This window comes from Copidosoma floridanum, unplaced genomic scaffold (genome assembly GCF_036245765.1).
Source record: "Copidosoma floridanum isolate Cflo_tuat_1 unplaced genomic scaffold, Cflo_Japanese_pri ptg000020l, whole genome shotgun sequence".
Lineage (NCBI taxonomy): Eukaryota > Metazoa > Arthropoda > Insecta > Hymenoptera > Encyrtidae > Copidosoma > Copidosoma floridanum.
Window position 1 is genome coordinate 20,912,039 of NW_028321897.1, and position 25,696 is coordinate 20,937,734.

Sequence of the window (25,696 nt, forward strand, 5' to 3'; positions counted from 1 at the left end):
ACACTCGAAATACAATAAGCTTTACGTAATCAAGAAATAAAATGGAATGTATGCCAAAGAAGTGAAGATATTGGAGACGACTATGTACTACATGAGTGGTCTACCTATTATGCAAAAGGAGAGGGTGTACGGCAGACGAAGCTAATATAATAAATAAGTGACCCCTCTTGGCCTCTTGGCTTCATTCGAAATTCATTGAGTGGAGCACCTTAGTGTGTTAACACGTAATGTAGAATATTTTTAGTTTGTTAATACATTAAAATTTAGCATCTATTCTTGACACTTCTTGAAATAAAAGAATTATACTCATAAAAATTTTTGTTTGGAGTCCATTTAGTTTTCGTCAAATAATAAGTTGACAAAAAGTAAAAAAATATAATAGTTCTGAAAAGTACCGTATGTTTCATGCATTATAAGATAGTCATTGGCTCTTAGGAACTGCCGTTGGTTTGTACTTCCTTATTTTATAATACATAAAAAAGGCTATTTGTTAAAGCTGTAAGGATTCCAAACTGATGAGAAATGTATAATTAAAACACTTATTTTTAATCACAAAACTTTACCACTAGAACAACAAAGTCCTGGAACCTTATTTCTTTATTTTGTAGGGCTCTTGTTACATCCCGAGTTGATACAGAGAAATCTTATTATACGTAAAAATACAATTCATCTTCTAAAATTTATACAAGACGTATTGTGTACATACAGTGTGCTCATATGACAAGTGGAGCTCATACGTGACTTTTATGCGTGTGTGTATGTGTATTAGCTTTATGGTGAATGTTTCATAATATCCTGACATATAATATAGCTAGCCTCGTTGTAAGAATGCATGTATGTAGTGAAATGGTACGTAACATATATGAATGCCTAAATCGTATTGTGTGTATAAATGAATAGTTTACTTGCACGTTGATAGTTCATTTTTAATAATGTATACCAATTTAAAAATTGTAATTACCACATTATTTCATTGTACTCAAAATTGATTGTGGAATCCCCAAAACGATTAATAGCAAAATTGGTAAACTTATTGTCATACTTGAACTTGTATTTGGCGTTCTTTTATTGCTGATGCGAGTTTTGATCAACACTGATCCAAAAACTCAATCGCACTTGTCAAAAAAATGTGATTAGTACTGTTGTATTGTTATTTCCTAATATATGAAATCATAAAATGTAACATCATCATGCAAGCCTACTGTTTTTCTGCAAACGCAGTCTGCAAGAAAATCGCTCATCGGTTGACTTAATTCAATCAAAGGTCTCTTTTACTCGCTCTGACGCTATAAAAACGCACCATCAAAAGGAAAAATCGCTCTTTTTACTTCTGTCACTTGTCCTCTAAGGTTTTAGTCTACTCTTGACTTTAGTGACTTGCGAGTACCTTATGTACGTAAGACGTAACGTGTTGGCTGAGGACTACGCTAAGGAAAGAGGTACAACGATGGAGGCCCGCCGAAAGTAGTTCCAGCGATTGCAGAGAAAGCAGAAACCGTAACATCTTACCGGCCACGAACTCTTTCGAGTAGTTTAAAGAACCACTGAAAATTACTGCACAAAACATTAGAGAACTCCGAAGAAGCAGTAATGGTATTTAGTGATAGATGTAAGTTCCTGTATATTTGTGTATATATGCTGGGCTTTTCTCGAGGCTCGAGAAGCTTCGAAAGCCTCGAATGGAAAAACCCAGGGCAAATTCGGACTGCTGCCGAATTAAAGAAAGTGGAAGTTTGTTGTCTAATTTTCTGGAATAAATTCGAGCTTCTGCGAGGGGTAGTGAAAGGATTTACAAAATGGTTTCACTTTAAACAACCAACAAATATATTTACGAAAGAGAAAGAGATTAACAATAATTTCTGAGATAATGGAAAATCGTGACGCTATCAAAGAATATTCAAAATTCAGACTAGATCAGCTTTACAAATCGAGCTGTCTACCCTTTAAATTTGTCTACCGATACGATGAATAGCGAGTCGATCGTGCAGATAAAATTGACAACGCTTCAACAAAATCACTGCCTCGACACGACGATTAGCTAGCCGTTCGTGCAGTTCTTATCTATTTGAATGCTGCCTCTATTGCTTAGGCCTTTAAAATATAAAAGATACTAAAATTTACAAATCCAGCGTGGAGTAGTAAATCTCTGCGGTGTTGCTGCTGCTTGGGTACATCTTTTGCCCGAAAAACGACTTTGCTGCCTTATACTGCTTGCTCGAGTATAATTGCTGTTGCGTAGGTACGTCTACTTCGCTCGAAGTCTGGACATGGAGAGTGCCGCAAGCGTGCTGCCCGAGCCAGACCTACTCGCGGCAAGCCTCATCAAATGTTTTATACAATACGCGGGAAGGGGGAACAGACACACTCGCACAAGTGTATTAAATACGCACTCCTTGCGGGAGTGTGATCCCCTACCTCTCGCACAGCAAAATCCGCGACTTAAATTAAAGGAAAACTCTCAGCAACAGCGCAAAGACACTCGCCAGCGATACTTAAATTCATAAATGAACAGTTTCTTATCAGTAATATAATTAACATTAAAAACTTGTTAAAGTGGTCTGAATGGATTGTATCTAAAAAAATAAGTGTTTTCAATTGTTTTAATAAAAGAATTAAAAATTTAACATTAATTAAAATCATCCATATTATTTAAATAAGTATTTTTACTTGACTAAAAAGAACAAATAAAGCTTACGAGCTGAATTCTAAGAGACCCACGAATGACGCTAAAATAAAACGGTTAAGACCATACTCTAAGCAAGTCCGGTCATATCCCTTCAACAAATACCTGCATATCATTTCACTTATTTAAGTATCTGAAAGATGCAAGTAATCGATTAAGGGTTTTAATGAAAAGCTCATCTGACACTTGATAGATTATTTATTTGTTGACTGAGAAGCTGAAGTTATAAGAAGCCTGTGTAATGCTGATACAACAGTCTAGATTACCCACTGTACCTGGATGAAATTGAATCTTTTTCAAGTTTTTAAAATAGTTTCGTACAGCACCAAACTCACGAGTCAGCTTGTTTTTTTTATAGTAATTAATATTAGTACTAATACCATACCAGTATGACTGTCCAATACGACCACTATACTCAATTAGAAATTGCATCACTGGCTGTTGGAGTCTACGATGTCTAACAACCTTAAATTGTTTTGGTAATCAATTTTTGTACTTCAGACTATTATGCGATAGTACCATGATGTTTGCTGAGTCCGTATTGTTAAAAAAAAATTTATCAATGAAAGTCATTTTGCATGTTCTTAAGCGTACTGTGTGTGAAACAGCAACCTGTATTTTAAGTTATCCATACATTTTCCAGTGGTGATCTACCATCTTGCGTGTTTTGCTAGCCAACCCTACTACTTTCTAGCAGAGTTATAAAAAGGACTTGACATTTGGTACCTTTGGATTAAATTTAAATGGAAGAAACTTTATTCAATTAATTTTTTAATATGTAAGACAGGATATTCCTAAATTATTGTATAATCAATTGAATTTTTCTTTTTATGATTCACTAATTGATATTTTTAAAGAAGCAATTCCTGTTACGCTTGCTTATCAATCAAAACAAATTTTTTGTTATTTTCAATTTTAGAAAGCATGTAAGTTAATATATAATAATAATACAATATGTAATGAATATAGAAATCTTTTTCACAGAAAATTTTGTTGAACAGAAAAATAAGCGTGCTTTTTTACAGATAAACTAAATTTTAGCATTGGAAAATATATCTCGTGAAAAACTTGACACTAAATAAATTAATGATACAAACAATTTCATTGTTGAAAAATGTCCTTCAGGAATTAAATGTTGAAGTCCAATAACATCATTTTGGGTACTGTACATTAATATTTCAACGTAATAATAATTTGAGTACATTAGGTTTTTAAAATTCGAAACCAATAAAAAAATTTCAAGATTTGATTTAATTACTTATAAGAAAGCTTCGATGATTCTGATAGTTGGCTCAACTTGAACTGTTTTACGTAATATTGCAACAGTTTTAAGAAATAAATTATTTAATTTACAAGAAGATTTTTGTCCAATTCTTCTCCTTAGAAAATAACTGTAAATAAAGCATAACGATAGAAGAAACTATCAAATTGTTATTTTCGTTCATTTCATTCCCAATTCTGAATTTACAAAATATTAAGCTTTATAAATAATTATTCAAAGTTGTGGAAGAATAAATAAAAACTTTTAATATCTCTAAAATTGGATATGAAATAATGTCTAGTTTTGAATCTTTAGTGATTTCAATAATCGTTAAGTCAAGGGTACCATACTTACGTCAAATCCGTCAATAATGTACTTTTTTTAAAAAATGTCATTGTTTAAAAAAATTTTTAATAAAACGCTTGTTGATATGTTTTAAACACCGTATTTCAATCACCGATAAAATTAATTGGATTTTGAGTAACATTTTTACAATAAATGTTTACAAACGGTTCTTAAAATTTTATTAGTTGTATTCAAGTGTTATAGAATATTATACGTGCTTGCACTAAGCATAATTTCTTAATTATTATAAAGATAGACATTTAAGTATCGTAATCATAAATATTGAATTTAAGAATGATTTTTTTAGTAATTATTTTTTATGTAGACATAAGCACTCATGTAGCATAAAATTTAGGTGCTATACTGTAGGAAATCGTTAAACCTGACTTTTAGTAATGCAATTTTTAATCAAGTTTGGCAGCTTTATTTGATCGTCACAGTGATCTGTCGTTACAACCGATGTTAATTACCATTAAAAATAAGCTGGCACGTGAGTTTGTTGATGTAGGAAATCGTTGAAAAAATTAGGAAAATTTTTGAGTTCGTCAAGGTATGGTGGGGGATCCGTACTTCTGTATTGAAACACAGGTTTCCGATAACTTTTTTATTTATAAACTACAGAAATCAATGAAATTCGCATTGCAGAAAATCACTACCCACACCAACTAATTTTAACGCTAAAATGCCTCTGCCACGACCAAGAAGTCTGCAGTATTGATATTGCATATGGATAAGTATTCGAGTTCCTTGGGTACAAGCTATTGCTTACATTAAGTGAGATTGTGTAAAACACGGAATTAAAATTTTGTAACGCGCTTTTTGTCTATTGAGATCCAGTTTTATCTAGACGCTTGGAACAGGTGATATGGTACACTAATAATAAAAGTAGTTTACCTTTTTTTATGAACTTATTTTTGTAGGATGAAAGTTAAAAATTTCTAATATATTTTATCGCCCTTAGGTCATTTGCTACGAGGTATTTTTTATCATTTTATCTTACTGTCTTAGAAGCTATTGATATTTATTCATTTTAGGTATTCAATTGGTAGCAAGGAGCTGCCATATTTCACTACTTGGGTCAAAGAGATTTTTCACATAAACTTACTTAATCATGTCAATTCGAAAAGTTGGCCAGAAACTTATCCAAAATCCATCATCAGTAATAAATTCATGAAATTTTTGGAATATTCGAACATTGAGTACTCAATAGAAGGAATTGATCGTCTTTTTCGAGCTCATGGCCATTCATTACGAGAAATTTATATGCTCAAGCAAGGATGGCCTGGAAGAATTCCAGATGTTGTAGTCTGGCCACGTACGTAATTTTATTCATTTTTACTGCCTAATATGTTTCCATTTTTTAAAACAATCATGTTAATCCTTTAAGTTTTTTTGTCTAACAAAGATCAATTCGTTCGTACGTGTGTAACACTTATGATTTTTTAGAATTTGATCTCTTGAACTTATTTTTTTGCTAAATATCTTATGATCGCACACTCAAATAAATGTCTGTTGTATAGGAATAAATAAATAACTTATTATTGACAAGTAATTAAAATCTATTTTGCTTAGGCCAATGGTGATGGTAAATAAGGTATACGTATAGTATTACATCAATTAACCACAGAAAATACTGAAAAAACCTTTACGTAGCTCAAAATTCAATAAAATTGAAGTCTTGAAAGATCACTTTTAGTTAAATTAGTTGAATATAAAACTAAAAAAATAATTTTTGCTTGAAATTCTTCTTCGCTTAGTTAAGACTTATAAGCTCTTTATATTTTTTTTTTATAAAGCTTTTGATAGTTTTTACATTTCGTAAAATAACTTGAACCAATAATTTTTTTCAAGTAGCTTTCATCATTTCCTTTGTTGTTTTAAGAATTATAAGTTTTTGTTCAAGAATTTCACCAGTTATTTTTTTTAACTACTAAAACTTGGGGCACCATTTTTACAACACTTTTAACATCTAAAATTTTTTATATATTTAAATAATAAGATTGGCTACAAGTTATGAAAACTACTGTTTTTAATAGCTTAGACTAAATTTATGTCCATATTGCTTCCAAGTACAAGTATTTGATGAATATTTTGCACATTTGTATGCTATCGCTGTAAAAAGCAGATTTTTAAAATTTGAAATAGAAGACACAATTAATTACTTGTTTCAAAAGAGACTTTCTTGATCTAAAAAAAGAAAAGACACACTACTTAAGAACCACTGATAAAGATATAATTTGTGGCTTACACGGAAAAACTCTTGCGAGAAAACCTCCTACTAGAAAAAAACGACCAATACAACTTGAATTGATATGAAAGAAAATAACCTTTTTAAATTGGTGTGCAGGTTTGCATATGAAGGTGTGTATTCCAATTCATGCAAAAATACGTTAACACGTCGGAACACAACAGAAACTTCTAAAAATTCAAAACGAACAAAAATTGCCCAAGAAAAGCTAAGTACATAATTTTTTAAAACAACTGGAGACCGCTTTGTACAGATGCAAGTATCAGGCTGAACAAAGCCCACCGAATTGTAACTGGAGGTACCTTACTCTCTCCTTCAACTCTCCCTCTCTAATGATACGTGCTAATTAGTGGACGTGCTTTTTATCTTGGATTTTAATCGGGTTTTGGGTCGGAAATAATGCTTGAAGTGAGTGTGACGGATTAAGATGTCGGTTTTAAAGGGGGAGAAAAAATGGAAATCTATAGACAAATACGAAAATCTTCGTAACAAATGAATTTAATCATTCAACTATAATTTAAATGTGTTTATGACTTGGACTATATCTTGCTTTGTATTTTATGATTCAGTCTACAACTGAGATTGTTTATAAGAATAAGTAATTTTTGATACAAATGCACTTAATAACAACTAATGTCGTCGAAGATTAGATACATATTTTGTTAAATGATAATTAGGAAAAAATTTATCAAATTACTATTTTTTTCTGGAGCTGCAGGGTTCCTATGAGGGTACTTGATCACTGTAGGTGAATATGAAGACTGCTCCATATGTACAACTAAGTAATATAAGAAGAGATATAGATACATACATACATATGTATACATAATAGGTGGACTTGGTTTCCTGCACACTTTTTGTTCTAACTTTCCACCATTTGTAATAGTTAAATACTGAATAATTATACATTATGTGGTTATGAAATACAAACAAAGAGATCGGAAAAAGCCAGTAAACTAAAATTTTAAATATTTAAAAAATACGTGAAAACTACTTGATTTCTCGCAGGTACTGTAAATGCACTGCATTAGAAAATCCTATTAGCGTGGCGCTTTAAAATTTTCATAATCATCTGACAAAAAAGTAGAAAATGTGACTCAATTTCATATAGATTACACTAAACATATTAAATTTAACAGAAAAATGATAAGTTAAATCATGAGTTAACATTTCTTAGAACTTACGTTTATAAAGAAACCCTATTTGTATTATAAGTCACTTAAAAAAATACGAATTAATTACAATTTCAATTAGTGCAGACATATTCAGCTACGAAAATGACTCATAAGTTATAGAAAAAGCTGTAATAAAAACTTTTAAAAATTAGTGTGCTATTTAAAGAACTGTGGAAAGGTCTTGACCAAAATTTTATTGGGTTATAATTACGTAAAAATTAAGCAAATTCTCCATTTTTTGGGATGTGGAAGGCTGCAGAGGGCGTATTGCCCAACACGCGTCAACTCCCTAGAGCTACACTGAGAAAAATTTTATACCATAAGAGTTCAGAACCCTACTGCACTGCTATAGACGTTTCAGAGCTTGTACGCATACAGTACAGCGCAGCATTGAATAGTGAAAGTTCAAGAGAGGGGGCTATCTGAGTCCAAACGCTTGAGCTAGCAGTCATGAATGTAATATATATTTATACATACATATTTTTGTGATTTGAGTATACACATCAGATGGTTGAATAGATGTATACATCATGTATACCGATTATTTTACATTCATGATTGCGAGTTTGCATCCCTTGAACTTCCCTCAGACAGCCCCCTCCCTTAAACTTCCAGCATTGAACGATGTGCTGTACTATATGCGTACAAAATTTGGATTAGGTGGCACGCATCGCCCGTACTGTAAGAGTTCAGAGATATATTGAACCTCAGTAACACAACCGCTCGTACTCACTATAAGTGACATCACAACACTCAATTAGTATTTACTTATGTGAACCTATCCTACATCTTTACAAAGCTTGTCTAACTGTAACAGTTAAGCTCAGTACTGTCTGTACTATCACACTTATTTTTCGACTATCAAGCTTAGGTATTACTTAGTGCCATTTTACATTACTGCCGTCCCAGGGAAGAAATCGGTAAGTGACATTTTGGTCGAAAATGAGTTTTTTATGTCAATCGATTGGTAAGATGATTTTCAGTCTCACTATGATTGTAAAAATCATGGACGATCCCTCATCTTTTTGTAATAGTTTATTGAAAGTTACTAATGTTAAAAAAAAGTTAGATCTGACACCGAAAGAAGGGCTTAAATGATATAACAATTTAGAATTTGCATCGGCAAGAAGGCGTTAGTGCATTTTATGCATTTTTTAATGTGTAAAGTCGACAAGACAGTGCATAGATTCTAAAATAAAAAGTCGTTATATACTTAAGGAGGTTTTTGCTGTGTAACGTAACATGAGCTCAAGCTTCACTTACAAAGAAAAAAAGCCGTAAGCGCAGAGCAGATGATGCCTAGGAGTGTACTTAATGACTTTCTTGCATTGTAAACGCATCGGCTTCCAATAGATTTTTATAGCCGAAAAAGTCATTTAGTATACTTAACACCTTTTTCCGAAGGAAATTACGCCGAGTACAAGGCGTAAGTACGGTTTTCCAAATTTTCCGTTGGATAGTCAACTTTTTTACGATTAATGCAAAGATCGCGCCCTATTTACCCTTACATTATTGTTGCTATGGTTAAAATATTCCATTTTTATCATATTTTGAAAAAAAAAGTTTTTTTTCAATTTTTTGGTTCTTGATAAACTGTTCTTAACAACTTTCTTCCCTGGTAAGAAAAAATTAGTTTGTTTCACGTTATTGTACTCGCTCACTTAGCTAGACTTTATACCAATATTATTTGGTCTTTTTATGTTATAAAAAATATGTAGCCGTAAGACAAGACTTTAAAAAAATGGTTTTCAACGTTAATTAAGAGGAATGATCGTACCAAAAAACCACAATATTATGCAACGTTTTTTCATCAAGTCCAGTGCAAGTTGTATGGAACGAAAACAAATGTACAAGTTTAAAAAAATTTACACAATGTCTAATTATTCGTATGATATAAATTCACAGAAAGTAATATGAAGTCGAACCGTTACCTACGCAATGACTTGTTAAATAAAATCAAGTCTTTTTATTATAAATCGTTTTATGTTCTTTTCTGCTTTTTAAATTTCATTTTTCTTTACATTGTAACGATGTGAATAATTTAGGAAGACTTATAAAAGTTACTTATATCTCATGCTCCCACAATGTATACAAAAACTTAAATGAAGTGCAGAACTACAGACCAGTATCAATAATAATCATTTTTGACGAACTTCTCAATAAAAAAATGTAAGTAATTATCCATCTGACATCTTTCATAATCAAACTGTATATTAGCTTCATAAGTCTTGTAAATACCAATTTTTGTATTATTTTGATATAATTACATTGTAAGGTAAGACTGCACTTTCTTAATTATTTTAACCTTTATTCCAGCATGGTAGCAGAGGGTGATTACAGTGTCTAGTAGTCGAAATTTAAATTTTTACGTATTTTTTTGGGGGCCATGAAATTGAATAGTGGGCGTGTGCATAAAAAAAATCAGTGAATTAGATAAGAGTGTAAAGTGTGACAGACGCAATAAATGAAAAATGAAAAAGACGTCAGAAATACTTTAAAAGAGATTTTATGAAAATAACAAAAGAAATGCCTACACTAAAAAAAATTGTAAAATAAAAAAGTTTATGTACATAAAAAAATAAAATGAGTTGAAAGTTCCAAATAATGTTGTGAAGTTTCTTGTTATCAAAGTGTATTTAATAAATAAACAAAACAAAAAAATCAACAAAATTACACTTTATCTAAAAATAAATCCTCTAGCAAGAATAAATGTAAACTCTGAATACAAGTAAAACGTTTAACTTTTGATAACACGCATAAAAATTAACTTAAAAAATGAAAGCTGTCCTACGAAACCCCTTTAGTCATATACGACATCGTCTCAGCAAATAATCCAACAAACATTAATATTCATAGGCAATAAAGTTATATTGAAAGGAGACAGTCACTTATCTAGATCGTTGATAGTGTTGTTCTTCGTTGTGGCTTCTGTTTGGTGGGCTGAGTTGGCGGACTGATGAAGTCCTTTTCACGGGAAGCTTCGGTGCTAGAGACTCGTCCTGCCTGAGCATAGATCTCTCGACTGGAACGACCCCGGGGGTGGGACGCCACTGGCTCTGGCCACGTCGGGATAACCTTCACCGTTGATGTGAACCAGCGTGATATCAAAAGCCGTGACCTTGCGAGCGTGGGACTCTTACCACTAGCATCCCAGGTAGTGATTCCAATCCCAACTTTTACGGGCCCGAAACCAAAAAGCCTTGAGAGCGTCAGCGTCTGGCCTTTTAAACGTCGGCTCAACGCTACTTTTCAGGAAACGGAGAAAACTTAAACTATTTCTCCTTTTAATCCTTTTTCATTCATCGACTCGTGGTATTCATCTATTAATCATTGCGCCACAGATAACAAGACATGTTACAATGTTATTGCTTAAGTATGAAGGACGTGAATAATCCACAGCAGCACAGGACAGCATTACAATCTAGCAATCAAAGTAAAATAAGAAAATGTAAGTTAAAAATCTAAAACAGAGTAGATTAATTTTTCAAATACTTTAAAAAGGCTATAAGCGAGTTCAAAGCTACTGGTGGAGAAACAACTGAACAGGAAAGAATAAGACCTACGTTGAAAGTGCTGCTACCAAGTCACAGTCACATTGATGAATCTATAGACATTATACAAGAAATGAATAAGACTGAGGAAGTCGTAGAATTAAAAATTGATTTAAAAAGTACACAAAATAAAAATTAAACGATTCTAGAACATTTCAAGCTAACATAAGGGGGCAAAGCTATAACCGCAGAAAATAGGATATATGGTGAAAGACTATCCGCTACGTGCACAATTTTCAAGCAGCGCCCCTAAGGGAAAAGCGAGAACTATTGGTCTGGCATAGCAGAAGGCAATATTCGCGATACGGGCTTGATACACCGTTGAGACCGAAATGAAAATGGAAATTGTTGCAGATCATAAGGTAAATCGTAATTGAAAACATAATTAAGTAGTATCGTGTAATAGTAAATTGTGTAGTATCTTTTGTGCCATAGCAAACGTAATCTATGTAAGTAAAACTGACCAGATTGTGTATTTTGACAGATGAATTGACTTTGTTTACAGTCGTGCCATGGATGTAAGAATACTATTTGGTTTTGCTCCTATTTCTCACACAATTAATTTCGACCCCCAAAAAATATGCAAAGGAAAATCTTTAGCAGTATCTTACGTAAAACGTGTAGAGGAGGTCAAGGGAAACATTGGATTAATCAGAGGCAGTGTTATCAGAACAACATCCGTCACCGAACATCCATATACTGTGACCTTGGAGGTAAAATTTTAATAAATTTATATAATCTAAGTTAGTATGTTTTATTGTGATTAAATTAAATATTTTTCTAGTTAAATAGTATACGACTCGTGACACATGCTGATTGTAACTGCATTGCTGGTCAAGCTCATAAGCGTAAGCACATTTATGCTGTGATTTATTTAGTAAATACGAAAAGAAGTGTATCAAAAACTTCACAAGAACAGGAATGAGGTAAGCTGACTCATGCTCAATTGGGTAAAGGTATTTACTCCAAACCCCTAGTTATTTCTAATGTGTTAAAAAAAAGGAAAATATTAGATCCACAATATTGCCTTACAATTTAAAAACTAGTGATAGCATAAATTGTCCTCTCAGAAATATTTTAAGGATTGCACATATGAATCAACATAAGTTTTTTACACGTAATATTTTAAACGAATTGATAAGTAAAGTTATCATGAAATGCGAAACTGCAAATTTCGAAAGTTGTGCAATTATCTCAGTAAATATGTCAAACTGTAGTGATTTATACTGTAAAACTTTGAAGTTTTTTAATGATAATGAGAAAAGGTTTTATAAAAAGTACATTTGTTTAAATAAAGATGAGGTTATCGAATTATGTATAAACAGTGGAGCAAAATAACAATAAAATGTGGCATGAAGCTAGATACGTTCGAATCAGCGCGACTTCAAAAGCTCACAGAGTAAAAAGTATGACTAGAAAAAAATGTGAAGAACTTGCAAATGAGTTTGTTAATGATGATAATAAGAAAAGTACGAAATCGATGGAGTACGGCTCGATTAATGAAAGAAAAGCCATTAGTGATTACAAAAAAAAAAATAATTGTATTGTTAAAAGTGTAGGTGTATTTGTGATACCAAAGCAACCATGGTTGTGTGTAAGTCCTGATGGATTTGTTGTAACGAATGATCAGGTTGTTCAACTATTGGAAGTGAAACGCCCATTCAGTTGCAAAAACAAGCCAATTATTGATCTAGTTGAAAATACACTCAATGTTAAGTATTTGCATTATGAAAATGATAGTGTGCATTTGTTAAAATCCCATAAGTATTACATACAAGTGCAATTGCAAATGTATGCTAGTGGTCTCATGGAATGTGACTTTTATGTTTGGTCTTCCTGTGGCAGTTGTTTAGTGTGCGTATATAGGGACAATACATTTTTGTATCAATTGTTGAAGAAGTTACATTTGTTTTACTTCGAATCGTTTTTACCAGCGTTGTTTAAAAACCATAACAGCAGTAAGAAAGAAAATATTTCAATTTGAAGCAAAACTACTTTAACAGCAATTTCTTATAAAATTAAATATTCCCTAAATTTTGACTGTGTTAGTTTTACTTTACATAATATTAGTACTATCTATATGTAATTTTTCAAACAACGACTGATGTTTATTAACCAAAATGTTAGCTTGTTATGTGAATTATGTACAAACAATTAAAAAAATTGTTACTTGTTCAATCATTAATACTATTTTATTTGAATAAACTAATGCAAATATACGATGAGGCAATTGAATTTTTATTTAATTATACAATTCCAATTACACAACAATACCCAATTTGTTTTTTATTTTCCTTCAGGGTCTGATCTTCCTTCGAAATAACAGGTGACTGTAAATTAACGAGGATACAGCACATAAACAAAATATCATCTGCATGGGGTAAAATTTCCAATGTTAATTTGTCGACACTCTTACAAATTCGTATACGTTGCATTATACGTTTAATGTGAATTCTTATTTTTGCAATTTTGTAAGTCTCTTCAACCTGCTCATCTGTAAAATGATAATCAAGCAAAAAAGGAGGCATAACTACTAATACATCCTTTCCACTGTTATCTAAAAGAGTCTTAACTTGTGGAAAACCCTTAACAGCAAGAACAACATCCCCAGGTTCTAACAAATCTAGTAGTCCAGATTCCACAGTGATTTGAGTGTCTGTTGCTCGTCCGCCGTAGACCTTAATTAACAGAGAAATAAATCCACAAGGTGTACACCCAACTACAGCTTTTATTCTAAAATCTTTTTTGTAGTGGGAGAAAAACTGAACTCTTTGTTTAACAGTTGATGGTTGTTCGACGATAAACTCTGTTGCATCTATTATCACTCTGCAGTTTTGATAGTCTGGCTTAAACATGGCAGGCATCAGTTCTTGAACAACTTCTTTCCTAGACCAAAAAACAAAGTCCTTACAAGCTTTTACTAAGTACTCTAAAGTAGAGCAAAATATTCTTGACACAGTAATTCTATGTAAACAAAATAGTACACCTATCGCTGAAAAAGTTAGTCCACTTTTCATTTTAATTAATTTTTGATTGCTTGTCGATACTCTCATTACTTTTAAAGACTTTCAAAAGCAGCTGAAAAACTTGAGGTGTTACCCCAGCAAGATCACTCATTTCTTGATCAGTTGTTGTACTATCAAATCCTTGAAATACTGATGTATTTTTTGTTTGAGTTTCTTTATCTTTTACGGTCGTTAAAATGAACACTTTTTTGTTTGATACAGGTACACAAGTTTGTGTTTAAGCTTCACACGTACTTGAATTTTTGAACATATTACATATTAAAACCAGCTGTTTTGTATGACTATCTTTTTCAAGAAAATTCACATCATCACTTTTATCTTGGTACGTGCGGTCATTGTTGGAAAGAGAATCTTGACAGCTGGCGTGATTTTCTCGTTCATATCAACTTTTACTTTTTTACTTTCATCTTCTTTCTTAGTGTCACGCTTTGTTTTTCTTTTATAATTTGCAATAGCGATCTCGGGAATTATTCTTAAAGGTTGTCATGGGAGTAGCGTTGGATTAAAACTCGGGCTTCTAGTATCGTTGGATTTCTTATTACCGATGAAATGAGCTCTGCAAACACGATCATAACTACTAGGCGTCCAGAGAAAACCATCAGCATTTTTTTTTTTTTTTTTAAAGCTTCAGCCATGAGCTGCATCTCTCCACACGATGAGGAAATAAAATATTAGCTGTCGAAAAGCGATAAAACTCAACGTTTGGTTAGTTTATAGATATGTTAAAACATCTAGGAACACAGTACTTGAATTCATAACTTTTTTTCGTTTTTGGAGTAAGCACTTCTGCAACTTTGCAGGTTACACTAGCTAATAGCTCTAAAAAATACACAGTATAAGATATATGTCATTGCAATTTAATAAAGATATTTTAATAAACATGCATGAGTAAAAGGTGTACTTACTACTCATAATTTTGGTAAAAATTTAATCCTTAGAAATATTGTAGATGTTTAAAAACACAGCTTTCTTATTTAAGTAATGCTTTGCAATCTGGTAGCGGAAGACAAACCTATCGTTTAGTTTCACATGTTAGCACAGGTATTGCTGCGATCGCTTTTTCAGATTGCGCACGTAGCGAATATGCAAGGTTAATTTAACAAGCAACAGTACACACAAGCTAGATATGCGCAACAATAACAAGACAGAATAGACGTAACTGGAGAGGCATAGGCCAATTCATAAATAGGAGCAAGGCAAAGGATATGGCAGAGGTCATGGCAACAGAGAGAATATTTATAAAATCTATAAAAAATTTAAATAACAAGAATACTCATTAGTTAGGAATGTGCAAGGCGAGCACGAAGATAGGTTATATAAATATACGTCAAAATTATTTACAGAAAACCATCTACTTCATCAACTTTATCAAAGGTTGTAAAACAAAGTCTTATCTTACCTGATCAGCTACAGAGATTCTTCAATTTTTTTGACAATTAAAAAAAAAATTTCTACATAGCAATGTATTTCTTTCCACTTGCTCCTTAGTCATTATAATTAATATTAAGAAATATACTTGGCATTATGGAGCATGACTATTTATTGACATTTCATTTACATTCAATATTTTGCTGTCCTGCTGACAGCCTCTTCAGGATTAAAATTCATGTAGGTGCTAATACAATATATTACATAAACACCAATGGTGCCTATAATCTTGTTTACGTATTGCAACGCTTTACTTAATTTCAATAAAATTGTTCTTGAAATTACAATCATAAACTAGACATGAAAATTTTTTTTTTTCTTCAAAGTCATACTTAAGCAGCGCTAACAGTAAAAGGTCAAGAAAAGTGACTGCCAGCTGGAAGCAAAATATTGAATATAAATGAAATGTCAATAAATAGTCATGCTTTATAACGCCGAGTGTATTTCTTAATATTGATTTAAAAAATTTCTATTTCATGGTTTACCAATTAAGCAAGAGTAGGTGTACACTGGGTTCTTATTAAAATGTCTTAAAATAAGACGAAAAAAATTGAGTATGCTAATTATCACTCTATAAGTAAACAACGGTACTTTTCGTGCGTAATATCAGCTTATGTCTGCTCATGTTTGTTTTGCTGATAGAAAGATACGATGACGGTCTTTTTTACCAGATTTTAAACAAAGCGTTATTACATCACTCGCAGTTGGTTACTTGAATTTCGCTTACTTTATCAACACATTTTAGGAAGAACTACCCATTTTTGACCTAGCCGTAGAATGCCACTAGCATGATCCACTTTTTGTGGCACTACTTTTACACTTGTTCTCTCTAACCATTTTTTTTTTTTTTAATACCTTGTCATTATTTAATGTGTATTTTAAATACACACGTTACAATAGTACTCGCTATTTAAGCCTTTCAATTTTTGACTTCACACAATATGTCCTTTTCCAAACAGTGCATTACTGTATTGACTATCACTAACATCTAAACATAAATTTATGTTAAGGTTGCTAATATTATTAGTTTTATAACATTAATTTATTTACTTAACAATCTACTATGCTTGTACTTTGTTACTCAGTATAGTTTTGTATAATTGAAATAGAACCATCAATTTTTATATGATTTTCATATAAAATCATACTAAATTTTTGCAATTAAGACCATCTCATTGCATTTTAGCTAGAACTAGCGATACACATAATTGATGCGTATGTGTCTATCATAAAGATTTCTAACGAATTTGTAAAGCTGTAGATCTAAAAAATTTAAAGCAGAATACTGACCTGCCTCTTAAAAAATACCTTGACTGTATTAAAGCTGTAGTGTGCAGTAACTCTATCGGAAAATGTTTTTTTAGGTGCAGAATGTCTAGATTGTTCCGATACATCAACTTTACAACAAGATTTTTTGAATGTTTTGAAAAACATAATATTTTGACATAAAATATGAATCGTGGTTCCAAGCAGACAGATGTACGATTGCTACACAAACTTTGAATTCTTATGATTCTGTTGACTCACTAGGATAAAAATATTAAAACTCAAAACTCATGAATATTTGACTACGAAACAATCACTTTTCAATTTTTAACTATCAATCTTTGCATTGGAAGAATAACCAAGCTTCCATCCTTACAGTTGCAATTTATTATAAAGAAGAAGATGAGCTCAAACACGTAAGTATCGCTGTTAATTCCAGTAACCTAAATCATGATACGATTGCTGTATATGAGTATTAAACAGTTTTAGTAAGTTATTTGATATCCAAGTTTGTAGTAAAGAACATTTTTTTATATAATTGATGGGGCCAGTCAACATTTCAAATATAATAGCAATCTTGAATCAATGTTTTCCACAAAAAAAATTTTTTAAATGATTATGAATGACATTTTTTTGCTACTGCTTATAGAAAAAGAGTATGTGGCGGTATTGGAACCAACCATTGAAGAGTTGCAAGACGTGCAAGTCTTCCAGTTTCCTGTAATAACCGAATTTTGACAGCAGAAGACTGTTACGACTGGGTACAGAATTATTGCAAGGAAACAAAGTTTTTTTTATTTAAGTAGAGAGTCCTTGAAAAATGGAGAATTAAACTTAAATCTTGATTTGATGAAGCAAATTTTGTACCAGATACTTTGCATCTCCACGCAGTCATTCCAATCGACTATAAAACATTGAAATTAAAAAAAACATTTATGATTGTCAAGTATCCACTTTTTCCTTGACAAAATTATAAAACCAAATAGCTTACATCTCAAACTTTATCAAAAACTAGAAAATAATAGAAAATGTATGTTGAAAAGTATTTCTAAATTAATAATACCTAGAGTTAACTTGATCGGAGCGTGGCATGAGCTCAGACAGTCGAGCGTCCACTATTATGTATCGTTTTACTCGAATTTTCCGGTAAAAGCACACTGTGCAAAAAGTGGTTTTTAATGTTAAAAACCTTAAATTTCCATCTAGCCTATAAAAAAACATTAAAAATGCTTTTTTTCAAATATAGCATGCTTCTTTTTTTTTTCAGTAAAAATGAAGTTTTTTTGAAAAATTAACCACACAATAAAAAAAACTGACTCAAGAGTAAATTGAAAATGCTATTTGGACATTTTTTTAGAATAGAAATAAGGCCGTGGGAATGAGCTGAAAGCAGTGATTTTTAGCGCTCGCGTGGCGGGCATCGAACGTTTTGCTTGGAATGCCTCATATGCTCTTTACTTTTCTGTGTTCAAATAAAACAATTTTTAGCAAATATCTTTTATCACTTTATATTACGCATTATGGGTTCTGAGAAATTTTCGTCCAATAATTTTTCAGACAATATTGTTCTACAGTTTTTGAAAAATGCTCGATTGTTAATGTTTTTACCAATTAACTGATTACGTTTTTGCTTGTGTATTACATTTATCGTTTTGATCTCTAACAGGAAGGTCGAAAAAAAAGTGACGAATCACAATGTCTTGGGAAAAGTTTTAACAAAGTACGAGGTAGACGTTGAGTTCTCAGTATTTTTCTTACATTAATAATAAAGCTCATAACAAAAACTTATTCTAATAGTGTACTCAGATGTTTGCTACACGTCTCAAATGTTCAATAATCACACATTCGTATAATATGTAGTAGATTATGAAGCATTAATTTTAAATAATTTTCGATGGATATCTTACTAAAAAAGTCGTTTTCATACGATACATTGCTGAATTAGAATCGTGAGTGATATACTTAAACGTGGTCTATAAAATAATACAATTATTCTCGAAACTTATAAATCTGTTCCACAATGTTCCAATCGTAATCATCCATTGGCAAAAAGTATCGTGCAATATTACCTGTCTTCTTTCTTAAAATTATATAAAACTTATGAGTATGATGACAGGTTAGACGGATAGATGATAGCAGACCTGGGAAAAAATTAGTTTTGAAGTCTGACACCATCAATCTGACAACTGTTTTCAGCTCATTTTCATAACCTTATTTCTATCCTAAAACAATGTTGCAAATAGAATTGTCAATGTATTTCTTAGTCAGCTTTCCGACAGTGTGTTTCTTTCTCTGAAAAACATTTTTTTACCAAAAAAAGCAAACATGCTATACCTCGAAAGAGACATTATTAATGTTTTTTTTTAATGGCTTGATGAAAAGATACGGTTTTTTCAAATTAGAAAAGCCTTTTTGCAAAGCTCGTTCTCACTAAAAAATTCGAGTAAAACGACACCAAATAGTAGACGCTCGGCCGTCTAAGCGCACCAAGGGTTGGCCCCACGCCGCGCTCAGATCAAGTTAACTATGTAACACTGCTTCTTGACCTGAAACGAAAAGAGGCGCCGACGCAGCGTTAGCAAATCTCGATCGCGTTCGTCACCGTTGTCCCTCTCACCTCTTGGATTTCTGTTCCTGAAAAAGGGGGATTGGCGCGGGAGTTCTCCGGTTCTGAGGGGAGAACTAATAATTTATACACAACAAATTAATACCTTTCACTATTTCTTTATTTAACACACTTAACACTAGTACACAGTATCTCCCTTCACGATACACGACACAACGTTTCACCTCGTCCTCTGGACGGCGCTGCAGCGACTTCGCCTCGCACCCCGCGAGCCGCGAGCGCTCGTCCACCACGTCCTACTGGTCCGGGACCAGGAGGGGCTCCTGCTTGTCCTCGACCCACACTACTACGCACACACTCACACTCCGTCCCCAATCTCTCACACTGCTATACACTCTTTTGCTCTCTCTCTCTCTCTCTGCTCGACTATATACTCTCTCTCACTCTCTCTCTACTCTACTATCTATCTTGACAATCTTAATACACGACAACAAGCACGAAAAATGGCGGCGCTCCCATGCACCTCGCGGTCTCTCGTAAACCTCGTCTCGTCAACCCAAACTCTCTCTCTCTCTCTCACTGTCTACGCTACAATCTCTCTCTCCCACGGTCTACGCTACACACTTCTTCTCTCTCTCCCAATATTTCTCTCTCTCTTTCTCTCTCTCTCTAGCCTCACCTCCTGGTCAAAATGTCCGCGAGTCCAACCCGGCGTGATGTCGTCCGGTGTCCTCGAGCAGGTCGTTCGTCCTGTGGCTTCACCCTTTCTCTTCTCTCTCTCTCAACTCTTCTCTCTCTGCTTTTTCTCTCAGCGGCCGTAGTCCTTGACTTGGAGACCTCGTCGTCCTGGGAGAACACAGCAGCTTCTCGTCTCGCACGTACACTTCTCTCTTCTCTCAACACTCAAACGCGAACACTCTCGCCACGAAAACCCGTCAAGTCACCGAAGCTCTCGCTGCTCGCGCTTAAGCGTGCAGTTCGAGGCTCTACTCCCGACTCACTCACGATCTCTTGCTCAAGCAATGGCCGCCGTCACTGCCGCCGCCACGTATCTCCTCTCGCAGTCACTCTCATACTTAGCAGCTGCTGTGTCTCGGTAGTTGCGTTCGCACTTTCCTTGTCCTTTTCTGCTGGCGCTGCTGTGTCTCTGCATCTCAGCTGTTTGTCCGTTGGCGTCCTCGTCCCCTCCTCTCAGCGTGTATACAGCTCCCGAAAAACAAACAGTTCGGAGAAGCGTCAAATTAATGCTCTTTGTATACACGTTGCATCAGCGAGAGCATTTTGGACTATAGAGGCCATTTTGCCTCGTTACAACTATGGCTACTATTAATTTATAAATACTTTCTTAACAAACATTTTTTTTTAGTTCTAGATAAAATTTGAGATGTAGGCTTTTTTGGTTTTATTATTTTGTTTAGGAAAAAGTTGATACTCAGAAATCATAGATGTTATTTTTATGTCAATGTTTTATCATCGATTGGAATGACAGCGTGAAATTGCAAAGTACCTGGTAATAATTTTACCTCATCAAATTAAGATTGAAGTTTCATTCTAAATTTTTTTTACGACTTGTTACTTAAAGAAGAAACTTCCGATTTCTTGCAATAATTATTTGCCCTATCGTAAAAGTTGTCTTCTGTTAAAACTCAATTATCTGAGAAAACCTGAATACTAGCACGTCTTGCACCTCTTTTCAAGTTTACTCAAATACCGTCTTACGATACCTTTTTTTACTACAAACTTGAGATTTCAAATGATTTATTTTAACTTTTTGATACTTATATACAGCAACTGTATCATGATTTAGGTAATCGGAATTAACAGCAATACTTACGTGCTTGAGCTCATCTCTTTCTTTATAATAAATAACAACTGTAAGAATAAAAGCTTGGTTATTGTTCTAATAAGGAGATAAGGTTAAATTCTGTATAACAAACGCATAATTTTCTGGAAAATCATAAGTCACAATAAATTCTTTACCTTTAAGATATTTTTTAGTTAATTAATAAAAAGTAATTGTTTTGCAGCAAAATAATTATGAGCTTTAAGTTTTAATAATTTTTCTCCAAATAAGTCAACGAAATCATGAGAATTCAAAGTTTGTGTAGCAATAGTGTGTCTGTCTGCTCAAAACCACGATTTATATTTGATTTTAACAATATTACGTACGTTAAAATTGCGTACGTAACGTTGACATGTTGGGACAATCTAGACATTCTGCACCTAAGAAACATTTTTAAATAAAGTTACTGTACACTACTGCTTTAATACAGCCGTAGTAGTTTTTGAAGAGGCATGTCAGTTTTCTGCGTTAAATGTTCTGGATTCATGGATTTAACAATTGGTTTAAAATTTTTATTATGTTCCCATATGGTTATATAGTTAACTTAATCGTACAGATGCAAACAAAGTTTATTACTGTACAATAACATAATACCAACGCAAAATATAAACAAATTTGGTAAATTTAGTCGTAATAACTTTTTTTCAATTAATTAAAACGTTCGATAAGACAGTACAAGTCGTTGCTCACATAGTATTTTTCAATGATTACATGTTATAATCCTCTGTACCATCAAAATCCGTGTCACAATGTCTAAAGTTCTGGTACACGGTTTTTACCTCTAGAACAAGAAAAAAATTTATTTCCAAGGTGTGCTTTGGAAAAAAAAAATTTTTTTTTTCGACCAAGTAAATTCATATTCATATTGGATTTACTTATATATATTTCTGGGATAAAAATCTAACAATTTAGTGTCAAATACGTGAATATACACAACTTATTAAAAGATAATAAATAATATAATAGAAAATATCTGTCTATTAAGTATCAGGTGTATTGAAAAAACTCTATCAGATCTGGTGAATACACACATACCCACACAGAAAAAGAGAACGAGAGATGTGTAAACTATGTATGTACACGAGACATGCAGCTGTAAAAGAATATATGACGTTGTAGTGTATAAAGTTAATGAAAATTAGAAAGGCCTTCTAGACGGCAAAACTTGACCATTTTCAAGCTCGTGCGACCGACTCCGAATACTACAATAGCAGCATCAGAACAGCAACAGCTCCAGCAGATACATATATGTATATACACGTTATGCTTTTGCGGTAACTGAGTGGAGAGCAGGAAGCATGTCAGATGTTTTGACTCTGTTACTTTTTTCAGCTTACTCCTCGCCCCAGGACGGCGTATAAAGAGCCTTGCTTCAGAAGTTGTGCCTTGAAGGCATTAAGTACGAACATGGCGTCAGTTGAGCGGAAAACTGACCAAGGCAAAGAAATAAAATAATAACTAAAGGAGAGAAATAGTACTCTCAACTCTTTTATCGAATTTCTACCTTTTAAGATCTATGTACCTGGACACAAATCTATGGATTTACAAAAATTCTAGACAAATGTTTACAAGTCGATCTCGCATTAGCTTTTCATCTTCGACAAGGATTTGGTCAACTCGTCGTCAGACATGGTATGGGATCATTCTTACAACTGAATGCCAGGCAACATATCTTTACTGGCTTTGTTACTACGATGAAGCAGAATTCTCCATACTTAATCGGAGACTATGAAGATTCATACTCAAGACGTATCACTCGTCTGAAGTCGGCACGAGATCCCTAACGTACTCGTATTTACAACATTTATAAAACATTGTTTATTTATAACGCATTAAAAATTCTCGGATATAAGAAAACTGATGAAAATTTTTATAAATTATTCTCCTCCATACTGATTTTAGGGAAATAAAAAAAAATCGTAACTAAACTCTTACTTTATCTTAAAAATTTGACGGTTCCAAGAGCTATAATTGTATCAGAAAAAGTAGTAGTCACATGATTAAAAAGCTTGTTACTAATGTAACGTCAGCGCATTGTACTATTCGAGTTTAAGCTTTCACTTAATAACTCGGGATACACGTTGGGCACGTAAATAAGACACGAGGCTAAAGGGGTAGTTCTAATTAACGACACGGTATTTGCAAAGGGGCTACGACTGTTTCACCTGACTAGAACCGACTGCTGTGCAATATTCTGATGCACTTGTTCGTGGCTTGTCCAAGGTTAGATGACTTTACCCGGAGCAGCGTACCGAAGGGTATCCCGTCCGCGATATAGATGATACCAGCACCGTTACAGGAAAAAGTATCGTTTCTAGAGGTTACGTGGGGTACATGATAATTTGACTCGCGACCTGACTCGGATGTACTAATACCGTTGAGAGTACTGATTTTCGGGAAAAAGTATCGTTTCTAGAGGTTGCGTGGGGGTACATGGTAATTTGTCTCGCGACCTGACTTGGATGTACTAATACCGTTGCGAGTACTGATTTTCGCTTTAATCCGATTAGTTGTTACTCCGATAGTACCATTACCGTGGCGGATAATGGTGTGCGCGTAGTATTGATAATAATAATAATAATAATAATAATAATAATAATAATAATAACAATAATAATAATAATGATAATAATAACTAGAGCAATAATAATAATAATCATAGCAGTTGCTATGATAATAATGAGAATAATAGTGCTTTGCCTGTCGCAAGTTAACATAATTAGGTTTACCGGTAGTTTTGAATGTTTATTAGACGGGTCAAAATTGGCGACGTCATGCTAGATCAATGGCAAATAAATTTTTTTGCATAAATATGTTCATTAGATCTCACAAATTCAGAAACTTTATGTTGCCACCGCGCAACCTGGTCACAATTTGTTTAAACTAATTTTTTTTCAACAAATTAGTAAAAGTGATTTTTTCGATTTAAAAAAAAATATATCTTTGAGTCATTTTGAACAAAAAACCATTTGGGATGTATCTATCTAAACCCCACAGTTTTTGAGTGGAAAATTCCCAAAGATCTGAAAAATGCGAATTTTTCAATTTTCAGAGCGTTGGTGAGGAATAAAAATGAAACATTTTTGAAAGGTACACCATGTAAACATAAAGTGTTAACCTTCCTCTACAACTTCTACAAAACGGAAATTGAAAAAAGTAACGGTAACTGTTTTTTTGCAATAAACATCTAAGCTATTTCCTTGTGCGCCCGAGCTAACTCCCAGTACTAGTGCATGACTATATATATCAACAACGTGGCAGGCGCACTTGGGCTCGCTCTTTCGTGATGATATATATAGTCATACACTAGTACTGGGAGTCAGCTCGGGCGCGCGTGGAAATGGCTTGAATGTTTATTGTAAAAAAACAATGTTGCCATTACTTTTTTCAATTTTCGTTTTTTGGAAGTTGTAGAGGAAGGTGAACACTTCATGTTTACGTGGTGTACCTTCCAAAAATGTTTTATTTTCATTCCTCACCAACGCTCTGAAAATTGAAAAATTCGCATTTTTCATATCTTCGGGAATTTTTTGCTCGAAAACTGTGGGGTTTAGGGACATACCGTCAGAATGACTAAAAAAAAACTGAATATATATTTTTTTTAGATCTTAAAAATCACTTTTACTAATTTGTTCAAAAAAAGTTAGTTTAAACAAATTGTGACCAGGTTGCGCTGTGGCAACATGAAGTTTCTTAATCTGTGGGATCTAATAAACATATTTATGCAAAAAAATTTATTTGCCATTGATCTAGCACGACACCGCTAATTTTGACCCGTCTATATGACGTTGCAAAAATGATGCGGAATTTTGGTAGAATTTTAATCAACATGTTTTTCTGTTGCTAGTCGTTGGAGAGGGAGTCGTCTCGTGGTGCCCTAGGGAAACAGAAACTCCGTTACCCCTATTGGAGGTAGGCGTACAGACTCTCTCTCTCTCTCTCTCTCTCTCTCTCTCTCTCTCTCTCTCTCTCTCTATCTTGACATCTCCGAGTCAAGAAAAGGGGAAGAGTTAACTTTCCGTTTTCCTTTAGATTTGGAAAAAAGTGTTAGCAATTAAATAGATTATAAATTAGACTATTGTGGTATGTTTATAAAATTTTTAATGCAATGCAAAAAGGGTTACTATGTAAATCATAAGCTTGTAAACTTGAATAGTAAAAATCGGGTAATCCCTTGAAAGTTACTAATGTTGTTTACCAGGCTTATCATAGTTAATATGTAGTGTAGTTAGCTAGAAGTGTAGTGTGTACTGGTTTTTTGTGACGATTCTGGCTTTTACTAATATTTTCGCTTATTTCTATGC

At 33.2% G+C, this 25,696-nt stretch overlaps 1 protein-coding gene across 1 annotated transcript in view; it reads left to right on the top strand.

Moving 5' to 3' along the window:
* The window catches only part of Agps (alkyldihydroxyacetonephosphate synthase), a 484,483-nt gene that overhangs the window by 134,708 nt on the left and 324,079 nt on the right, over window positions 1-25,696 (top strand). The window contains exon 3 of the mRNA XM_089593784.1: window positions 5,324-5,604. Coding sequence (XP_089449910.1) covers window positions 5,324-5,604 — 281 coding nt within the window. The remainder of the gene's footprint in view (window positions 1-5,323; window positions 5,605-25,696) is intronic.